The sequence below is a fragment of the Carassius auratus genome, chromosome 21 (assembly GCF_003368295.1).
Source record: "Carassius auratus strain Wakin chromosome 21, ASM336829v1, whole genome shotgun sequence".
Lineage (NCBI taxonomy): Eukaryota > Metazoa > Chordata > Actinopteri > Cypriniformes > Cyprinidae > Carassius > Carassius auratus.
In genome coordinates this window covers 23,565,507-23,587,703 of record NC_039263.1, presented here as the reverse complement: position 1 = coordinate 23,587,703, position 22,197 = coordinate 23,565,507, and the positions used below count along the sequence as shown (strand labels likewise).

The window sequence follows — 22,197 nt, the reverse complement described above, 5'->3', positions numbered from 1 at the left end:
TTTAGGAGTATAAAAATGTAAAACAGTGTGTTCAGGTGAAAATCATGCTAATGAACTACATCTATTGTAATCCTTTAACGTTTAGCTCATTATAACACTGTTATGTATTTAAGTGAAAAGATCATAGAAACTTATATTGACCTGGTGTTTCAATAACATTCGATCCTCAACTAAAGATACACTCTTAAAATTAAAGGTGCTTCACGATGCCAAGAACCTTTTTGTCTAAATGGTTCCAGAAAGAACATTGATGAAGGTATATCAGATTATAAAAAGGTAAGACAGATAGTTCTTTAAAGAAACTTTGACTGAATGCTTCTTTGTGGAACCAAGAATGGTTCTTCTGTGCCATTGCTGTGAAGAACCTTTTAAGCACCTTTATTTTTAAGAGTGAAGGCAATACCTGAATCACTCAACAATTTATGTATGACTTCTTCAGAACATAAAAAGATTCTTTGAAGAATAATGGAGGACAGAAAGCATTGAACCCATGACTTTCATTTTTTTGACAAACTCATTTTAGGATGGTTGGTTTAAGTAGTTATAATTCATTAAACCTCCCTTTATAATTAAATGGCATGTAAATGATGTAAGCTAAAGTTTCATTTTCTAGTAATGTCTACTTTAACCTTTCATTTTCTCATTAAGACCTTCCCCTTTGAAAAGCTATAAATGAGCGCTGAAACAGGTGTCACTTCACTCACCTCCTGATCAACGATGGATCTGCAAATCTCAGCTTTTCTTCTGTTCCTTCTGTTCACTGCAGGTACAAAACAAATTATGTTCGTAATGTTTCTGGATACAAATGCAGATCACTAACATCTCTCTCTCTCTCTCTCTCTCTCTGTGTTTTATTTCTAAAGGACACTCTCTCAGCTGTTATGAGTGCTCAGGTCTGTTGGGCTCTTGTGCAAGTCAAAATGTAAAAACATGTCCCAGTGGACGTTCGAAGTGCATGAGTTCAACAACGGTAGTAAATGTTGGTAAGTACAATATGATGGATTGAAATTCACTGATAACTGATGGAGATGCTGGTGTTTTTTTTTTTTACTGCTGCTGCTACATTTGAAATGTCTTACAGAACTGCTGAATTCCTCACAGAATTTATGATTTTAATCACGGAATATTCAATTTATATTTCTGTTACTTAATTTGTTTCTCTCAGTTTTTTATGCACAATATCATTTATATTAAAATTTAATTAACTGAGATTTTATCAAATGGGAAAATGCTACATTTTGATGTTTCTGAGTTAATTTTCTGTCAAAATAATGTGTGAAACTGGTCTTTCCTGAATCACTCATGTTTTAGTTGGCAGTGGTACTAAAGTGAAAGCTAAAGACTGTATTGCTGACTGTGTAAGTGGATCCATGAACATCGGTGTTGGAAAGACATCATTTGCGTGCTGTAACACAGACCGGTGCAACTTCCAAGACGCTCCAGGTATCATGCTTTACTGACCATATGCAAAAAATTAAATAAATAAAATAAATCCTTAAAGTCAACTCTCATTTTACTTCCAAAAAGAAAAAGAAAAAAGGGAAAAACCAATTATACAATACGGAGTGCAGCTTGTCATTTGTGATTTGATTTAAAGGAGCAGCTAACAGAGTGTTATTTCATTACATGTTTATATTTTACACAGAAGATAAGACAGTGCATGTTTTTGTCCTGTAGATCCCTCTATTGTCCCCAACGGAAAGATGTGTTACTCCTGTGATGACAAGAGCTGCTCAAACATATTGAAGTGTTCAGGGAGTGAAGACCGCTGCTTTAAAGCCTCAGGTGAGAATCTGGGAAAAAAACAAGTCATTATTTTTGTCTCTCTGATGTTTGAGATCACATACAGATCACATTTACCAGTTTCCAGCTCAGACTAACCTCTCTTTTCTTTCTTTTCATCAGGGACTTTAGGTGGCCAGTCAACAGTTGTAAAAGGCTGTGTCTCTAAATCTATCTGTGATGCTGAAACATCGGTTAGAGATATTCAGGAAGCCTCGTGTTGTTCAGGGAATCTGTGTAACGGTGCTCAGAGCGTCTCTCAGAGCTTCCTGTTCCTCTGCTGTTCTCTGCTCTCCTTCATCCTCCTGCACTGAATCCAGCAGATCTTCACATCTACAATCAGACACACTGCACTGAATATAGAGCTTGTGCTTTCTCTGTACTGTGTATCATTGGTGCCTTTCTAGTTTTTGCGGTGACATTCTGATGTGACATTTTGAATTAAAACACTACATTTAATACAGCTCGTCATGCTGTAAAAAAAATAAATAAATAAATCATTACTACAAAACTTTTTGTTTTAATTCTTAAACTAATATATATATATGATCATTATGTTCAGAATAAGCATGTGTGATAATTATCGAATTATTCAAACAAGATAAACTCTTTAACTTTTATTTTGAGGTTTGTTTATATAACAATATCCCACTAAAAGGAGTGCTGTTCAGTTACAGATCATAAGTAATAAAGGAAATATGGTTGCACTTTATTTTACAGTACGTGTACTAACATGTACTTATAGTGTACTTACAGTGTATTTATCTAAGAAAGTTCTGGTAACACAAGGTAACTACATGGGGTAGGTTCAGGGTTAGTACCTAGTTATTACATAGTTATTTTAATTACTATAATAAGTACATAGTATGTACATGTGGAACAGGACTGTAAAATAGATAGGCCTATGTTGAGAAGTAATATTTAGCAAAAATATTATATATACATATAGTCTTGCCTCACAGACATTAGAAATATCTCTTTAGAAAGCTTGGATATAAATGTATAACTAAGGAATTAAAACATTCTAGGCAGGTGGGTGGTAAAAAAAATATAAAAATATATGGAGTAGCCTACAGTAGTAGCCTAAATGTTACATGTAAAGTATTATTCAGTATAGGCTATTGCGTTTATTGGCAAAATATAGCCTAAATGATTGGCAAAATGATAATTGAAATAACAAAAGAAAAAACATATATACTATAAACAATGATGAAATGTAATTTGGGCAGGAGCATGTGAATAATGACAGCAAAGCTTGCAACGCCATCCTGTGGAAAGACGGCTTTAATGTGAGAACAGAGAGATCAATAAATGATTTAAGCAGATAATAAATCATTCAGAACTAATGTTACAGTTTTAGGTTTTATAATATAGGGCAATATGACATTTTAATGTAATCTTTGAGATGGTGGCATTTAAGGAGGTGACCTTAGAACTTCCCTTTTAACTTTAGTTATTGACACAAGATCTTGTTTCTGTCCATGCCAAGACACAAACATACATGCTTTTCTTGAATCAGCTGCAGAATGTTTGAGCCGATTAATGATCTGAAAACTACTAATATTAGGATTTAACCACTATAATTTTTTTAAGTCTGTTGTCTATACAATCAAATCTGTTTGACTCTTTCTTTGTCAGCGAGAAAAAAAAGATGAGCTGGAGTCTTGACCTGAATATGTAATCGAGGACTGATTCTTGATCGAGGACACTTAAACAGGTTTCAGTAATTGTATTTCTGTGGCTATTTCATACATTTTCATTTTTTTCTCAGAAAATGCATGATTGTCCCCAGCTCGAAAGAAAATGTTAACTGTAATAACTGCCACTTTAATATCAATAATAAAAAATGCTAAATGATATGCAGTATAATGTGAGTTCATAGAACTTTACACTGTAGCAAAATTGGTTTTTAACACAAAGTGGACTGCATCTTCAAGGTGGACATATTTTGGGGGGAGGGATATAATTTCGTTGTTTTTCATCATTAAATTGTAATTTATTTTTAAATCAGCCTTCACCTTTTTTGACTGCATCTGATTAAGCATTGTACTTGTCCATCACTTATTCGTACTATTTTTCATGTTTTCAAGTGTTTGTTTGTTTTTTGTGTTTTTTGTTTTTGTATAATTATGATTATATATGGGCCTATTACCGTTTCAAGGTTTACCGTGATTTGACAATTTCACGGTTTCAAAACCACTAATATTTTCCATGATACCGTTCCTGCGGTGTGCGCTGTTTTCCATGTCTCCTGGTTGACTGAAAGAGGAATCCCTCAGACCTAGTGTAGAAAAAAGAGAGTAAAACTGACCCCTCCTCCTCCTGTTGGTGCGAGCGGTCACAAATCAAAGAAAAAAATAAACAAATTCTACTGTTTCTAATGTTCTGTATATTACAAATACATTAATATTGAAGAGCCTTAATAAATATAGTTCATCATCATCAAAGAAAAGGTGTCAGATAAAATGACATTGGCAGCCGACAAAAGGGGGCTCTAATGAAATCTATTTTTCCTTAAACTGATGAACTGCCCGCAGTGTATTTTATTACGACCCGCTGGATAAGTTTGGACTCGGTTGATCAATTTTAAAATATTTGAAATGTAAGTCAGGTCGGTTGGAAAGCAAGACTGCGTTCAGTTTAATACTATCTCCAGCCATGAGAGGTCGCTAGTTTCCAGCCGCTCCACGTATTAATTTCAGTGTTTTTATCAGGCGGGAAGGAAGTCTGTTGCTGAGTCCCAATTCGCCTACTTATACTACGACCTAAAAGTATGTACTTTTTTTGTGAGGGAAAAGTACATACTTTTGAGTGTGTAGCAAAAGAGTATGCACGCTCTGGGACATACTTCGATGACGTCATGCAACATGAACGACAACGTTGTTGACTAGTCACGCACACCACAACTGTTAACGTTTCATTCATTCTTTATGTCCAATAAAATTTTATTTACTATTCCCATAATTTTTTCTCATCGTTTTTTTTCACAATACATTTTACTATGTGTGCTTCTACCAAGTTGAGGAGTGAGGAAGCAGGGCTGCGTCGTCGTAGAACCAAACGCAGGTCGTTTGTGAGGCGGCTGGTTCTGACGTTCATGTGCAATGTGTGTAACGAAATAAAATATAACTTTAATTAGGGTTAAACATTTGAATTCTTACACTTAAAAGCTGAGGGCGCATCTCCGCTGCTGCACCCGGCTGGCATGTTTACATCACCGCAAAGCTCCTCCCTCCCGTACGCAATGGGTTGTGGGCAATATTAGCACTTAGAGTGTGCATTGATCTGCACTTCGAATTCTAACCGGAAATAGTACAGAACAGAACATCCGGGTATCTTTGGAATACTATTTTCAACATACTACGATTTGGGACGTACTAATTCTAGTTTCCCATACTATTTAGGACGGATAGTATGCGTATTGGGACTCAGCATGTCAGACAGGTTGCTGACGTCATCAAGCTTAGTTTTACGCTGAGTCCCAATTCGCCTACTATACGACCTAAAAGTATGTACTTTTTTTGTGAGGAAAAAGTACATACTTTTGAGTGTGTAGCAAAAGAGTATGCACGTTCTGTGACATACTTCGATGACGTCATGCAACGTGAACGACACCGTGGTTGCCTAGTTACGCACACCACAACTGTTAACGTTTCATTCATTCTTTATGTCCAATAAAATTTTTATTTACTATTCCCATCTTTTTTTTCATCTTTTTTTTTCGCTGCTACATCCGGCTGCCATGTTTACACCACCGCAAAGCCATCGCAAAGCTCCTCCCTCCCGCACACAATGGGTTGTGGGCAATATAAGCACTTGGAGTGTGCATTGATCTGCACTTTGAATTCTAACTGGAAATAGTAGACCATCCGGGTATCTTTGGAATACTCTTTTCAACATACTACGATTTGGGACGTACTAATTCTAGTTTTGCATACTATTTAGGATGGATAGTATGCGAATTGGGACTCAGAATGAGTCTGCGCATCAGAAACGGAAGTGCTAAAAAACCAGGCGGCAAGGAAGTCGACCGGAAGTTGAAGTCGGCTGCGTGCCGACATCTTGTAGCAGAACTTCACTTGCGTTAGCATTCCCATTGACTCCCATTCATTTTGGCGTCACTTTGACAGCGAATATCTTTACATCTGAGGCGTTTAAAGACTCTGTTTGTCCATTATTTATTTCTAAAGATACACGACAATGTATAAAGGGCTCCATTACCTTCTATGTTACATTATGGCCCCGTAGAAACAGTTTTTGTAAAAAATAGGCTAACGATTGCGTCATAACCACTCGTCTCTCTGTCGCATTACCGTACAGACAGGAGGAGAAGCTCGCAGGCAATTAACTTAATATGGCGTACTGGCGTTACATTTTAAAATACTATAAAAAATAATTAATCAGAATACTTACTCCTGCTCACTCACGCCAAAGCACTCCCCGCTCAAGCTCGCCGTCTCTGCAAGATTAACGATGGCAGTTTGCACGCACAGCTACTAGAAGATTTACATCTGGCAGACAGTTTGCTGACGTCGTCAAGCTTCGTTTGAGTCTGCGCGTCAGAAACGGAAGTGCTAAAAACGCTAAAAATGGGCTTCAATTGTCTCAGTTGAGTTCCAATGGGGTCCTGTGTCCATTTCTTTTACTGTCTATGGTTTTTATACAGTCTATCAATAGGACGTGCACTCTAATGTGAACATACAATAAGATTAGCAAATAAAAAATGGAAAACTGACCATTAAAACAGCATTTTCCAGTCAAGTTGGTAAACAGATTATCTTTTTACCAAGTTCAATGATTAATTAGCTTTTTCAATAAGCCCTCTGCTATTTTTGCTACATATTTTTAAATGTGAACCAGTGGTTTGACAAAAAGCTAAAATAGTTTTAAAATAGTTTAAAGGCTGAAATGTGAAGTGCAGGTCTTAAAGGTCTTTATAAAGCTCTTAAATCCTGATTAACATGACACACACACACACACACACACACAGAGCGAGAGAGAGAGAGAGAGAGAGAGAGGTGAATGCTCAAATTGAAGAATTCTGTTGTTTCAGGTTTCTGGATTCTAGGGTTATGCTTATTATTGTCATATTATACATTTTGCATTCTTCTCTTTTTCTATTGATTTCAAATATTTTAGTTAATACAATAATACATTTATTTCAATTTCCTACAGAGATTAAAAAAAATAGAAACCATTACATAATTTGTAATGGTTTTACTTGTTATAATGAAACTAATGGAAACTGTAATGATGCCTGTAGTTCTCTACTGTTAATTGGTCTCCTTCTGTTAGTGGCTTTTGTTAAAACCATTAAATCATAATGTAATATGTCCCAAAAAACACATAACATGATACCATTATTTAATTGTTTTAATGGTTACAAATTGATGGTTTTGGTGGGCTTATTTTGGAGAAAATCCAGGGCCATATTTCACTCCCCGTCCGTCTCTGATGACATTGTGCCATGCAAGGTCTTTTTTGAGATTGTCAGTGGGGTACGGTTGAGACAGTGTATCACATACCCAGATCGGTGTCCTATTGGGTCACATGCCGTTTAGTTGTGCAGTGTTATGAAAATAGGTAAAATGTCACATTTACACACAAACTACTCAAATTGTAATAAACATGGACACATTTTCTAACATGAACGTTAAAAGGTTAACATAGTATTTGAAGAAATACACAAGCTGGTACAGTTGATACACCCCTTGTAGGTTACTATGTACAGTCACAGTTTAAACATAGAAAATAAAATGCATATTCAGAGGATGTGTGTATTTGTGTACTGGTATTAATGGGGACCAAATGTCCCCACAAGTAACACCAGTAAATTCTAACCTTATGGGAAAAATTTCCCATAAGTCCCTATGAGGAAACAAGCTTATAATTCATACAGAATGATGTATGTAAAAATGCAGAAAGTTTAGGGGTAGGGTTATAGAATATACAGGTATGTATATTTTTATTTTACTGTTATGTTTCTTGTGTTAAATATTTATTTCTATTCTGTTTAAATAAATCTGAATTAAGATACCAGAGCAACCAACAAAAACACTTTAGTTTCATATGATGTGAGGCTTCACATGAGATACTTCATAAAATCAATAGCTCAGCACTTATATTAAGTGCATATAATTAATAGTTTATATAAAGAGCAATAAGTACAAACAAATACAGTGGCATAAAGGACATCTAATATAAACATAAAAATAAAACATTCATTGTGTGAGCCTGCTTTCTGGGATTGATAATGAAATGAAAGTTGAATAGAAATGTTGTGTGTTTAACACAGGGACAAAAGAGCGCCTCCCAAGCGTGTAGCAATGAAGGCTACAAACGTTGCTTAAGATGGTGAACAAACCCATGTCACGTGCTTGAAAGTTCTAAGAAAAATGAGAAAGGCCTAAAATCTGAAAGCAAAAGAAAACAGATTATTTACGATTATAATTTTCACTAATGATGAGGTTGGAAAAAACTTTTTGTCATGAATTCATCAATAAGGGTTAATGTAATAAAATACTTACAATCTGGTTTCAGTTTCTCCATGCTGTTGCATCTAAGTTTCAGAGTATTAATTGCTCTTAACTGTGACTCTTTCTGTTTGTTCTCCATCTGTATCCTATTATCGTTCACACTTTTCTGATGCTCAGAATGCTGTATGCTGGACTTTATGCTCTCCTCACCTTTCCTCAAAATGTCCATTTGACATTTTTCTGTTTTAAATAAATATTACATCAAATTTAGCAATAATGCAGCAACTGAGTATGTTTTTTGTTTACACTGTAAAAGGAAAAGCATGGCAACATATGTTAATTTAACTATTCTAATTAATTAAACCAATTTCAGCTTCGTTTTTTTCAGTTATACCATTTTAAACTTGATTTTATTTAAATTAAAGGACTTATACAGCCAATTTATACAATTAAAAAATCTGAAGCAGCATGATACAGTTGTATAATATCCTAAAATATTTCTCATATCCCATGGGTCTCAACACAATATAACATTTTCTATAAAACTGAGATATTTAAATTATAGATTTATGAAGTACATAAGGTTATAGGGCAGGTTATGTTCTCAATCTCAAATACAATAGCAGATAAGCATAGCAAAACAGTTTTAAATATGGACAAAAACAGATTGAAGAGATTTTAAGTTTTGAAGATAGACTTTTGGATATCTATATAGAGTGAAACAGTTGGGTTCCAGAAGTAAAAAAAGAAAAAAGAAATTCAGTCGACCTTGAACACTAAACTGTAAAAAGGAAATGAGCTCCAAGGTTTCAATCTACTTCTGCTTAAGCCACCATTTTGCATTAACACAAATTCCAGTTACAGCACATACAGCAGTTTAATCATGCGAGTCTTGGTATATCATGTGAGAACTCTCAACATTTACTTCATACCAAATTCAGCACTGTTCTAATCTATTCCAAACACCAAAAATAGTAAAAAAAAAAAAAAAAAACATCTTATAAATACACTCACCATCCATTAATCCCTTTTGCTGAGCTTTCGCCAGATACTTTATCTCTCTGAGATATTTCAGAGATTTGAAACATTTCCACCCAACAGATGCCATGGAGCCTCTCAAACGAAGAGCATACAGCAAGATGTGTTGATGTTAAACAAGCAATATGGTTACCGGTAGCTACAACCTGTTTTGAGATGAAATAAACAAACACACAGACTGAAATCTTACCATTATAACACTAAAACTGAAAGTAAAAACATATGATGTCTGCTAAATAAATGTGATTCATTTTCTGTTATTATATTGATTCGAATACCAGTCTACAGGTAAGGACACTCAAGAAACAGATATTAAAGTTCAGAAATGTAAAAATTGTATTAATGAATTCTTTCAAGTAACTTTTCCTCGCTTTTAAATAGCTTATAAATGCGTGCGCGTTATACTTTAACTTTCGAATTGGTGGCAATTGCTTGAATAGACATATATATATATATATATATATATATATATATATATATATATATATATATATATATATATATATATTTTTTTTTTTTTTTTTTTTTTTTTTTTTTTTTTTTTTTTTTTAAATAACAGACCTTTTATTAACATAACGAATAAAAATACCACCATGCATGCTGAAAAAAATTAAAATCGGCAGATTGTGGACACAAACAAATAAGAACCATGTCGTTTACTGCTTAGCCAATAATTTTAAGCCAATAAACGAATAAGAAAAAAATTACCTTAGCCTACATAAATGACAAGTCAGTCTAAAAAAAACCCGGTAGCGCGGGTCTAGGAATGTTGTCTTGCGCTTAAACTGAGGCTTGCTTCTGGCAGAGCTTCATATTTCTCGTCTAAAATAAATATGATGCCAGCTTTCAGGTTGGCTGTCAATTGTCCATCCTCATTCGATGGGGCCAATGTGTCCTTTTTAATGAGACGCAGCACAGGGAGAAGAGACGACGCGATTATGATCTGTGATCATGTGACTGTCTCTTGGCACGAACCATAGCTGCGTTCAGTTCTTAATTATAGTGTAATATAGTGTAATTCAAATAAATATTTAAGAAAAAACGAATACTTTAAACAAATCAAAACGACAGTGGGGACAGTGTAACTGTGGGAACGTGATGTAACATGACGTCATCATGGCTTAAAACCGGTAACACCGGTCACACACCTGTTCATCACAACAAGCCTAGACCTACAGGTTCAAAACAAGACCGCTGCCACTTAAAATAATAAATAAAAATATATTTAAATAGAAAAGTTATTTAAATTGTATCTTTTTACATTTATTTATTTTACAATATACAATTTTGACAGTATTCTTGAGCAAATAATTGCCTTAAAGGGCACAGAAATGAAAAAAAAAAAAAACTTGATATGGTGAAATTAAATTCGCGCATAATATTGTACATACCTCAAAAGAATATAAATTGCGAGAAGATCAGAGAAACGACAACCTCTGAGAATTATATCGTCGTCTACTCACCGTCACTGCCGTGTGAGAGCTGTTTACTGGACGACGTTTCCTGTAAGACTTACAGAGCTCCAGCTCTTCGTGAAAGTATTAATTGGCGGACCTTTGTGTGTAAACAACCAGGCTCTGGGCGCTATTGCCGTGTTACTGGTTCTTACACGGTAAATAAATCACGCTGCGTCTACTGGTGACGTTTCAGAAAATGAACATCAGTATCAGAACCAGAAAGACCTGTCCTGCTACGTTTACACATACAAGGAATCTTTTTGGTGACAAAAGCTTCCACAGCACACACAGTGACAGGGTCAAAACATAGATAACTAAAAAAAAAAAAAATAGGGTAAGTAAAAAGGAAATAATATACAAAAAATATACAAGAAAGTAAACAGATACTAAGTAAATATATAGTATTTGTGTGAACAGGTGTTATGTACAAATGCAAGGAAATGTAAAAAAAAGAAAAAAAAAAAAAGAGGCTTATGTCTGTTAAATAAAAACATTTACAAATAGGGTTGTATATTACATATTACCAAGTGAAATGTTCATAAAATGGAATAACTGAGGGAAAAAACTATTTGTATACCTGCATGGCTGTCCTTACCCTACCTCGCACCGGGCCCTGCATCAGCTTGGAACAGCCCCTGTATGCAGCGCTGTCCTGCTGCTCTGTGCTCTGTAGAACTGACCAGACAACAACAGTTCAAAAAGGGAGTTTGCTGGGTGCAAGGGGTCCAGAATGATTTTGCCAGCTCTTTTGCTCACTCTAGATGAGTACAGTTCTTGGAGGGAAGGGAGAGTTGTACCAGTGATTCGCTCAGCAGTCCAGATTTGTTTATCAAATTTGAACCCAGACTTTTTTATTTATTTATTTATTTTTTCATTTTGGAGTTCCCAATTTGCACTGTATTCATCTATTGTAAACATCATAAAGATTTTTTTTTTAAATACTCACCGTCCATCAAATGCTTTCAATAAATGCCTATGTTGCCCCCATAGACTTTGCAAAAATAACCACGTTACCTTACTAAAGGAAAGTTCATTATATCCATAGACATATCACACTGCTTTAAAATAACGACTATGCGCCACAAAGATTGTTTTATGTACCCATATAGACCATTACTAATTGCAGTTATCAGGTTACATGAAATCTCATTAATTTTACAATAAACATAAAGAATCCAGGTTTAGATGTTGTGTGTTAAACAAATGATAAATTTAACTCAGATGGCCATATCGTTTTAAAAATGTGTAAAAAAAATCAGCATTTTAATACCTTAAAAAGAACAAAATGAGCTTACGATAGAATTAAATCCACCTTCTGACTGATAACTCTACTTTTGTCTGCTGGTTTTTATTGTGAGCTCGAAAGAAAACAATTAATTAAATCATTATATTACATTCATTAATTAATTAAGTTAATTATGTGTGAAGGATTTGTTTATACTTAAACACATAACACAAGCACTAATATTTAATAGTATTTAAATGTTTGTTTTTTGAAACAGTGTTTCTAAAAAATATTTCCATTTGTTTTGTAAGTTTGGTCTGAGTTCTTGATGCTTTTAACAACAAATATGACAATCACAGCAACACTGAAAGGCTTCAGTAAATTTAGTTTGTCACTGTCCTCTATTTATTTCAAGATGGTCGCAATTTCTAAAAGTTTGAGCACATCAGTTATTAATAACTTAAATTAGGATTCAATATAATATTAAGTTCCTTTTTCTAAGTTGATTAAAGCTAAAAGTCTGACTTCTTAACCCAATAATCAGCAGATTAGGGGAACTTGAGCAGGTTTAAATACGGACTACAAAGTACGGATTTGTTTAACCTTGACTTTAAGTCTTTATTGCCAGCAAGTTGTAAATTCTTATGAACATACACAACTGGGTTTATTTGTGGGTGATATTTCATCCAGAGCCAACCACACATTTATTTTAGGTGTTGAAACAGAATCAGTTATCTCCAGAAATCACAAAACAAGGTTGGTAAACGTGGAAGGATTTATTAGTGTAATTTACTTACAAGTAACTTGTACACCAATATCCCAACACAAACACATGATCTTACAAATAAAAACATCCTTTAAAAAAACTAAATGAACAATATCATCTGAAATGATGATTAGCAGGTGTTTAAATAACGGTTAATGGCTCTCTCAGACTAAACATATTTTCAGAAGTATTTTCAATGGGAAAAGCAGACTTATCTCCAACACTACACTGAATCTGTCTGAAAACATAACGCACACTTATTATTTTTTCTCCCACAGTTCACTGGCAGCACAATAAACTCATGCTGTTTTTCTGGATCAGCTCAGTATGGATTCAGTAATTCATATAAACTGAACTCATCTCATCAATGATCAGTATTTTTTGTAATCTAGATGTTAACACTAAACAACAGGAACTGTGTCTGCCTGCTCTACTGATGACCAACACAACACTGTGATGAAACAATAACTCAAGATATACGTGAAAATGTCTTATATTTTGTCAGCAGCTGGCTGGATGAATCAAAAAACCCTTTCGAACTCTGATTGGCTGGTGGTGGCAGGGTTTCTGTTCTGATTGGCTGGCTGCTGGGGCATGTGACCTCTCCTGCGTGGCGGCGCCAGGTACTCAAACATGGAGGTGTTGTGTGTGGAGAGCATGTTTTTGAGGTCAGAGGGCATGGGGTCGGACCAGAAGAAGTCGTGGTTGAGAGCGTCGTCGCTGTCTATTCTCTGAGCCGGATCCAGAACCAGCAGTCTGTCGATGAGGTCCAGAGCGTACGGGTCTTTCACATAAGCCTTCAGTCTGTCCTTCACCTTACGCTTCTGACCCTTAGGAAGCTCCATCTTCTGATACAGCTCATACTTCTTATCCACACCGGGCCAAACCTGAGACAGCACACAATACAGATGCATGAATAAAACTTTAATATGAAACATGGATTCTAGTTTTACATTTATGATTTTTGTTTTATTAAATATGCAAATAAACATTATTTTAAATAAATATTTAAAAAGCCAACTTGAATTTAAGTTCTATATTTATGATTTTTACTATGATTTTTTGTTGTTGTTAAATATATACATTAATTCAAATGAATACAGAACATGAATTCAAGTTTCATATTTATGCTTTTTGTACTCATTTTGTGAAATATGCAAACAGGCTTAAGCTTCATATTCATGTTTTTGTATTCATTTCATGATAAATTTAAGTAAAAAAAAAACAGAAATTCCCAGTTTCATATTTTTTCTTTTTGTAGTTATAAAAAAAAAAAAAAAAACTAGGATGTATTTGTATAATAATGCAATTTTAGCTCTTCCTTATATTAATTTGACAGAAACAGATCAGAAGTAGACACTTTAGGGTGCTTTCACATCTCTAGTTCGATTCATTTGGTCTGAACCAAGGGCAAACAATTATACATTGTAGCATTTTTCAACTTTTTTGGTTCCTTTTCACACCACACTGATTGTTTTGGTCCGAACCAGTTGAAACGAACCAAAATGCAGACACATGACAACATCCACATCACTCATTGGCCATGACGTATTTCCTAAACTGCTTTTTGATTGGTCAGAATTTACGTGCGGGAAAATCCCAACATAAGAGGGAAAGCCAGCAAACAACATGGAGACAACACAACTATGGAGAGACGACTGCGCGGGCTGGTTTTGTCCCTGGCCATAATCTATTACATTGAGTGTATACACCACAATATGCAAACAATACATTTCTATAATGAAGCGCGGATGCAGCTTGAAAACAACGTTCTAATGCACTGCAGTGCAAACGGCGAGCGGGAATCGCTCGTAACTTCAAGCGGAGACGTGCATTAATTCTTCTTAACTCTGACATGCTCATGGTCATCTGACCAAATTTCTATGAGGCTCCGCACCTCCTCACTACTCCAAGTTTGTCCACGGGCTGCCATGCCAAAGTGCATACTGTCAACAAACACTTCCTCATCTCATAGTGCACAGCGCAGCTGACTATGGCAGCTGGTTTAGTCCAAATATTATCAGTACTTTTTGCAGTTGGGTCTGTTCGAGGTCGGATCACGTTCTCACCACAAACAAACCGCTCCAGAGTTTGTTTGCAAGTGTACCGAGACCACCTCTTCAAGCAGGTCTCGGTACGCTTGTTTGGTCCCCCTTTGGTGCGCACACCCGAGTGCGATTGCTGCTTTCACACCTGCTCAAACGAACCGCACCAAAGGGAGAAACGAACTCTGGAACAATTCAACCCAACTAAATGAGGCAGGTTTGAAAACACCCTTAGACACATTTGAACATGCAAACATTTAAAACAACATTTGTGATCTGACCACCCAAAGTAGATGTATAAACCATGTGTAAAGAGGTCTAAAGCCCAGTTGTGTGTGTGTTACCTCAGGAGTAACAGAGCCACACAGCTGGCTGATGAGGGTGAGCTGGTGCTGTTCTGTGTTGCCCTGCATGATGGGGCTCCTGGTCCACATCTCTGCCATGATACACCCTCCACCCCACAGATCTATGGGAGGCCCGTAGTCTCTCTCACCTGACAAAACAACAAATACTCACAGTGAAAACCCAATCATTATATCCCACTGCAAGTGTTTAAGATGTATTTCACTTACCCAGCAGCAGTTCAGGTGGACGGTACCACAGTGTGACGACCCGGTTAGTGTAGCGGTTCCCCTGACTGTTCTTAGCCAAACTGAAGGCTCTGGCCAATCCAAAATCAGCCAGCTTCAGAACGCCTTCTCTGGTGATCAGAACATTGGCCGCTTTCATGTCTCTGTGGAGGATCTGACACAAACACACCAAACACTCAGTCTGAGACTGGAAGCATCACAGAGACAGCCCAGGGTCGTTTCTTAGTCACGTTAACATCAGATAATCTGTGAATGCTAGCAGGCAAGCAGTAAGCATCACACTATCTTACCTTGTTTCTGTGTATGTAGTAAAGTCCGTTCAGCAGCATCTGCATCACCTTCTTGATCTCAGCCAGAGTGAATTTAACATTAGCGTTGCTCAGCAGTCCAGCGAGGTCGTGCTCACAGAAATCAAACACTAGATAGATGCTGCCCTTATAACGGTTAAACTGAGTGGCTGGAGAGGAAGAGAGGAGAAAAATAAACTGTTATAATAATCCATAATCCTCATGTCAAAAGCAAGACGTCATGTAATTTAACACATTGTCTATTAGTTACACGGACCCAACACTTTTTGAACAATGAATTTACATGATTACTATGATTGTAATGATTATTATGATTGTCTAGCTGATGATATTTCAGCAGAATGTCTTTGACTTTTAAAATTTTTACTAATTTCAATGACTTTTTCGGGTCTAAAATTCACAATTTAAAAATTCCTTTATATTTCCAGTTTGTCTATGACCGCGAGAATGTGGACATAAAGACATTAACGGTTGTAAAGCCCCATTTGCATGTCAAAAAAACAGCCATGCCATGCATTTCATGACAGCAGACACACACACACACACACACACACACCATGGGAAGATTCAAATTAAATACGGATTGTGTAGGTCATCCTCACCTTTTGTCCTGCAGATCTCAATGAGGTTCACCACATTCTCATGTTTGAGCAGCTGCAAGATCTTGATTTCCCTCAGAGCTGTGATAGGAAACTGAGGAGAAGAACACAAAGACGCTTAAATGTGAGACATCTGCTTTTAAATCAAGAGTCCAATTAGTGTATCACTTGATTTCTGTTCAGGACAGATGCTACATGTTCTCACCCCTTCTTTCTCATTCTCCATAAGTACTTTCTTTAAAGCCACCTTCTTCCCCGTCTGTCTGTGTTTGGCCTTGAACACCTCCCTACAGAGAGAAAACACACAAGTGAATCACTCAACCTCATGGCTAATCCAGCCAGAAATCACTTTGGGTACTTCCAATCCAAAATATAGCAAAAGAAACAGTTCACCCCAAAATTACAATTTGCTTAATATTTCCTCAGTCTTAAGAGTCACAGGTCATTTATCTTCATCGAAACAGGATTTGAAGAAATGTATTATTGCATCACTGATAAAAACATCATAATAATCCACATGACTCCAGTCCATTAGTTATTAGTCCAGTGAAGTAAAAATGTTAGGTTTTAATTTGCAGAAAACAAATCCATTGTGGCCTTTTAACATAACTTTTAACATACTATGAGTCCATAATCCATAATAACTCTTCCTCCATTTAAAAAAAATCTAAATCCACCAACATATGGTGCTTGATCTGTGCATAGACTTTTTTTTGACTGGAGACTTAGACCTAGACATTTTTAAGCAATCGTTTGAAGTTAAATACATCTTAATGATGAATTAGTTAATTACAAACAAGGATATTTTTACTTCACAAGACATTACCTGATGGTCTGGAGGGGTGTGAATAATTTGTGGATTATTGTGTTGTTTTTATCAGCTATTTGGACTCTCATTCTGACGGCACCCATTCACTGCAGAGGATCTATTGGTGAGCAAGTGATGCAATGCTACATTTCTCCAAATCTGATGAAGAAACAAACCCATCTACACTCTTGGATAGCCTGAGGATGAACCAACTGTGGGCAAATACTCATTTTTGGCTGAACTATTCCTTTAATGACAATGACCCCTATAGACACAACAGCCATTGTCTTCCTGACAGTGGATTACAACAGTAATAAACAGATCAAATGTATATTACAGTTTATTTACCTAAACAAGCGTCACTTAGGTTTACTCACCCGAAGGTGCCCTGGCCGATCTTCGCCAGCTTCTCATATTTTGAGAATTCATCACAGAAGGGAAACTCGACCCCATCATAGTATTTAGACATGATGGCGGTCTCTCGGTCCGGCCTGAACACACACAACATACACATATGAGACCCTGGACCACAAAACCAGTCATAAGTAGCACAGGAATTTATATATATATATATATTTTAGAAATAACTAACAATACTTTGTATGGGTCAAAAGGATACATTTTTCTTTTATGCCAAAAATCATTAGGACATTAAGTAAAGATCGTGTTCCATGAAGATATTTAGTAAATCTCCTACCATAAATATATTTGTGATTAGGAAGATGCATAGCTAAGGACTTCATTTCGACAACTTTAAAGGCGATTTTCTCATTATTTAGATATTTTTTGATTCCAGATTTCAGTTTCATATTTTCCTACTGTCCTAACAAACCATACATCAACTGAAAGCTTATTTATCCAAATTTCTGATGATATATACATCTCAATTTAAAAAAATTGACCCTAATGGTTTTGTAATCCAAGGTCACATTTGTTTTTAAACACTCCTTACCACCGTAAGATGTTCTTACATTGAGCTTAATATAATAACAACAACACTCGTACAGACGCATTTTGGCAAATTTCTGTTTTAAATACACACTAGTTCGTCTTATAAGACGCTGTTTTGTCTGTGTGGGTGGTTTCGTGTTCTTCTCTCGGCCCTCGACAAAGACAAACACCAAACCCACACGCGCAAATATCAGCTTTACACCGTTATTTAAAACACCAACTATATTTAAACGGTACAGATGTGTGCTTGACATGTTAAAGATAAACATAATACAGTTTTTAATATTTCAAATGACTGATAAAAGATAGATTATTGTTAAAATATTCGTACTTATCCCCACCGCCGGAGCTTCCGGTTTTGTCGCGTTGCATCCTTGCTGTTCCTCTGCGGTCCGCAGGACGGATTCAACCACGTCAAGAAAACCTCTAGCGCCACCTGAAGGATCCGCGATTATCACATGAAGATACTCTAGTCAAATGTGTTTATTTTTTTAATTGTAGATTTAAACTTATTTTGATAAAACGTATTTTATCCGGCAGAACAATACCTAGACTCATATCTCAATATGAGATAGGATATGAGATGGATAGAAATTGGACATTGTATAAGAAAAATAAAATAAATATTATTATTATATATAATAAAAATTAATGCAATATAGACACAAACAACTTTGAATTTGTATTCATTTTACACCTGGTATATACAGTACATTAAGACTTTTAATAGGACTCTATGACACTTTAAGACAAGAGTGGTATGATCTTTATTGATCAAAATTAATATTCAGTCACATTGTTGTTATAATTATCCAGTCTGTCATATATATAACAAAATTAGCCCAAAACCAAGTTCTCATATTCAAAATCCAGGTTGCATTAGAAAATAGATTATACACTCTCCTGTTTACTATAGTACATAAAATGCTACAAAAAAATTACATTAAAATTCAAAACATTAGTCATATTTGACAGTCCATTTTTTTTTTTTTTTTACACATCCAGACCTCTGATGTATACACACACACAAAACACTTAACATTTTTATTCACTATAAACAGATGTGGGCATAGCCATGCATTTATTTAAAAAAGAAAAAGACAAGAAGAAAATAAAGAGTAAAAATATAGAACTTACATTTATGTTGGCTTTTTTAATATTTATTTGCGTATATTTAACATTAGCACAAAGGGCATGAATATAAAATGTAAATGTAGAACCACAGTGTTGACACAATTTGAACATAATTTTGCTTAAGAAGTGACACATTAATATTATATAATTTGAGAACTGTGTATTATATATGGCACAATTATTTCAGCGCTATAAAAAACAAAAACATTAACACTGATGAACAAGCAACCTGACTTTCTATTTCATGAATGGAAAGATCAGGTTAAAACATCAAAACTGTAGTGTCAAATAATAAAAAAAGATTAGACAGAAAATGAACTGAATGCACTTTAAGTACTTCAAATTAAAGTATCCCAATAAAGTAAACATAAACAGCTCAAGTAGATATGGATTTATGTGCTTTTTACATAAACTGGTCCAATGCTCTTCATGAGGAAAAATGGATGGATTCAAGAAGAAAAGATTTAATCCATGATTTGCTGTGAATTTTACAGTAAAACAGTGATCTGTTGAAGGGATATTTCACCCAAAAATTAAAACTAGCTGACAGTGTACTTGCCCTCAGGCCATCTCAAATGTAACCGAGTTTGTTTATTAATCAGATTTGGAGAATCTATTTAGCATTACATCACTTGTTTAGCAATGGATCCTCTGCAGTGAATGGGTGCCGTCAGAATGAGAGTCCAAACAGCTGATAAAAACATAACAATAATCCACACCACTCCAGTCCATCAGTTAACATCTTGTGAAGAAAAAGATGCCATGATTATATGAAACAAATCCACCATAATAAAGACATCTTTGCTTTTAAACCGTTGATTTCATTTAAAACACGGGTCCATAATACTGCTTTCTGCTTTTCAAAAAGTTGTTTCAGTCAAAAAACCTTAACTGTGTTGTGATGTTTTTATCAGCTATTTGGACACTCATTCTGACGGCACCCATTCACTGCAGATGATCCATTGGTGAGCAAGTGATGAATTTCTTTTAAATCTGTTCTGATGAATGAACAATTCCTCGACATCTTAAACGGTCTGAGGGTGAGTAAACTTTTTTTGGGTGAAACTACTCCTCTGAGTGCTGGGACAGAGGGTTCAGGCACTGGGTGTTTGGCTTGATGTCTGGCACTGCAGACACATGCATATGTACGTTATGAAGTTTAAAGCAGGGTCCAGGTGTTTTAAAGCCCCCTCCCACCAGGTGTAAACTACCTTGTGATGAGGACGTGTATGTTCACAGCCTTCGTAGCGCAGCGGCTTTGGCGTTTATGCTAGGTTTAACCGGTATGACACATTTGTTGGGTCAGAACAGTACCGAGTCTTCTTCCTGACTGATCCACTGCAGAGCGCTGAGGATGCAGGGAAACACCAGTGTGTGGCTCTGTCTTTCTGCCACCAATGGCAAACCGCCTCCGATCAGAAGCTCCGCCTCTGGTTTCTCCCCCTGGCCATTCAGAACGCGCCAGCTCTGCTGGTTGTCCAGGCAACGTGTGAGCATGTTCTCCACAGAAACATTAAAGTTCTGTTGGTCTGAAGGGACAGAGTGTGTTATTAAGATGCAGAATGCAAAAAAAACCTACTTGTAATGCATCATTCTAACCAAAATATAATCTTTCAAGTGATTTATCTGAAACAATCTTCATGTAAAATTATCAAGGAATTTCACAAAACTCAACGTAACAGCTCAAGGGAGATCTTTCTAATAGTCTGATGTTAATTTTTGCTCGATTCACCAAAAAGCAAGAAACCCTTAGAAATACTGGATATGAAAGCACATTTCAAATGAGTTTCCTGAAATATTTAATCAATGTTTCAATATTGAATAAAACAAAATTATTCCTAATCATGTAATTCGGGTATCATTTAATTTAAACTTGAATTACATTTTCATAAATTAATTCAAATAAAAGCATTTATTTATGAAATTATATTATATAAAATTACATAACATAAATTTTTTTATATATACTCTCTCATTGCAATTCTTCTCCGGATAGCCTGATTTGGTAGTAATATTGGCCAATACATCTATAAAGGAAAACTCTAAAAAGCCTTCAATGATCTTCATTCTAAAAGTTAAATTCATCCATAAAATGTTGCCAAGTTCAGCACACTTAAGACATCTTAAAACTGGGATCACCAAAAGATTTGGTCCTGAACCACTCAAAACATCTATCTTCACCTCTTATTGATTGACTAGATCTCATATCATCTTCTGCGTCTGGATCTCTTACACAGGATGACGGCGGGAAGCGTCTCTTACCTGCATTACAGGTCGCTATGGCTTCTGTGATGTTCGGACAGAACACGGCGAAATCAAAAAGACAGGGCTACAACAAAGAACAAGCGTTAAAATGCTATTAATACAAACAAACATGAGTCTGGTTGGCTTAGTGCAGATTAATATGATTAAAAACTGTGAAATAACTCACTACGAGCAGTTTGAGCATAGCAGCACAGTCTCTCTCTCCTGTAGCGTTGAATAAGAGCACCCTCACCACTGAACCCCTACAAACACACAGAGCATTAAACACCAACACAAATTAAACACTGTCTGTCTGTATTCTCAAGTTTCTACAACCTCTTTAGATTTGCGTTTATACCTCTCAGTTTTAAAGTTACAATCATATTTTAGAAAACAGATCGTTTTGGTTTCTTATTTACATTTACACAGTTGCATCAAGCAGATGCTTTTATCTAAAAAGGACCTACACAGTACATCAGTGTTAATTGCATGCATGTATTTTATCAGTTCACAGCTTCTCTGGGAAGGGAACCCATGACTTTGCGGTAAAGGATAGCTCACCCAAAAATTAAAAACTCTGACATTAATTACTCACCTTCATGTTGTACCATCTTCTAAAAACAATGAATATACTTTTAATGAAATCCAAGAGCTCTCTGACCCTGCACTGACAATACAACTAAAGCGACATGGATGAAACGTTTGCGTACCAGAAAGGTAGTAAAGACATCGTTTAACATAGTACATGTGACATCAGTGTTCAAATGTAATGTT

General features: G+C 35.7%; 3 protein-coding genes and 2 long non-coding RNA genes across 5 annotated transcripts; 1 reads left to right on the top strand and 4 right to left on the bottom strand.

Moving 5' to 3' along the window:
- Positions 1–686: 686 nt before the first annotated feature.
- Positions 687–2,116, top strand: LOC113039228 (urokinase plasminogen activator surface receptor-like). The gene is made up of 5 exons (XM_026197111.1): positions 687–766; positions 864–983; positions 1,312–1,443; positions 1,678–1,785; positions 1,906–2,116. The coding sequence occupies exons 1-5, from the start codon at positions 718–720 to the stop codon at positions 2,094–2,096; spliced, it is 600 nt and encodes a 199-aa protein (XP_026052896.1). The 5' UTR covers positions 687–717; the 3' UTR covers positions 2,097–2,116.
- Positions 1,658–4,996, bottom strand: LOC113039229 (uncharacterized). Its single transcript, XR_003274905.1, has 4 exons — positions 4,944–4,996; positions 3,935–4,063; positions 1,882–2,115; positions 1,658–1,793 (listed from the first exon to the last, which is right to left on the bottom strand). It is a non-coding gene; the product is annotated as an uncharacterized LOC113039229 (long non-coding RNA).
- A 2,145-nt stretch (positions 4,997–7,141) lies between these two features.
- On the bottom strand, positions 7,142–10,942 carry LOC113039022 (uncharacterized). The gene is made up of 4 exons (XR_003274849.1): positions 10,760–10,942; positions 9,273–9,442; positions 8,310–8,498; positions 7,142–8,195 (listed from the first exon to the last, which is right to left on the bottom strand). It is a non-coding gene; the product is annotated as an uncharacterized LOC113039022 (long non-coding RNA).
- A 1,792-nt stretch (positions 10,943–12,734) lies between these two features.
- On the bottom strand, positions 12,735–18,478 carry LOC113039021 (cyclin-dependent kinase 9-like). Its single transcript, XM_026196887.1, has 8 exons — positions 18,377–18,478; positions 17,472–17,585; positions 16,492–16,573; positions 16,290–16,380; positions 15,670–15,836; positions 15,362–15,533; positions 15,134–15,282; positions 12,735–13,631 (listed from the first exon to the last, which is right to left on the bottom strand). The coding sequence occupies exons 1-8, from the start codon at positions 18,415–18,417 to the stop codon at positions 13,266–13,268; spliced, it is 1,182 nt and encodes a 393-aa protein (XP_026052672.1). The 5' UTR covers positions 18,418–18,478; the 3' UTR covers positions 12,735–13,265.
- Positions 18,479–20,273: 1,795 nt separating this feature from the next.
- On the bottom strand, positions 20,274–21,714 carry LOC113039137 (folylpolyglutamate synthase, mitochondrial-like). Its single transcript, XM_026197037.1, has 4 exons — positions 21,611–21,714; positions 21,442–21,508; positions 20,494–20,708; positions 20,274–20,306 (listed from the first exon to the last, which is right to left on the bottom strand). Exons 1-4 carry the CDS (start codon positions 21,626–21,628, stop codon positions 20,274–20,276), a joined length of 333 nt encoding a protein of 110 aa, XP_026052822.1. The 5' UTR covers positions 21,629–21,714.
- Between the last annotated feature and the right edge of the window lie 483 nt (positions 21,715–22,197).

Excerpts from the sequence above, each read along its gene's own strand:
- LOC113039228 (XM_026197111.1), top strand. The coding sequence starts at position 718 with ATGGATCTGCAAATCTCAGCTTTTCTTCTGTTCCTTCTGTTCACTGCA. Across the intron at positions 1,444-1,677 it reads CAACTTCCAAGACGCTCCAG|ATCCCTCTATTGTCCCCAAC; the intron begins GTATCATGCTTT and ends TTTGTCCTGTAG. Across the intron at positions 1,786-1,905 it reads CCGCTGCTTTAAAGCCTCAG|GGACTTTAGGTGGCCAGTCA; the intron begins GTGAGAATCTGG and ends TCTTTTCATCAG.
- LOC113039021 (XM_026196887.1), bottom strand. The coding sequence starts at position 18,417 with ATGCAACGCGACAAAACCGGAAGCTCCGGCGGTGGGGATAA. Across the intron at positions 16,574-17,471 it reads ATCGGCCAGGGCACCTTCGG|GGAGGTGTTCAAGGCCAAAC; the intron begins GTGAGTAAACCT and ends TTCTCTCTGTAG. Across the intron at positions 16,381-16,491 it reads TGGAGAATGAGAAAGAAGGG|TTTCCTATCACAGCTCTGAG; the intron begins GTGAGAACATGT and ends TCTTCTCCTCAG.
- LOC113039137 (XM_026197037.1), bottom strand. Across the intron at positions 20,709-21,441 it reads CATAGCGACCTGTAATGCAG|ACCAACAGAACTTTAATGTT; the intron begins GTAAGAGACGCT and ends CTGTCCCTTCAG. Across the intron at positions 20,307-20,493 it reads TCAGTCAGGAAGAAGACTCG|TGCCAGACATCAAGCCAAAC; the intron begins GTACTGTTCTGA and ends ATGTGTCTGCAG.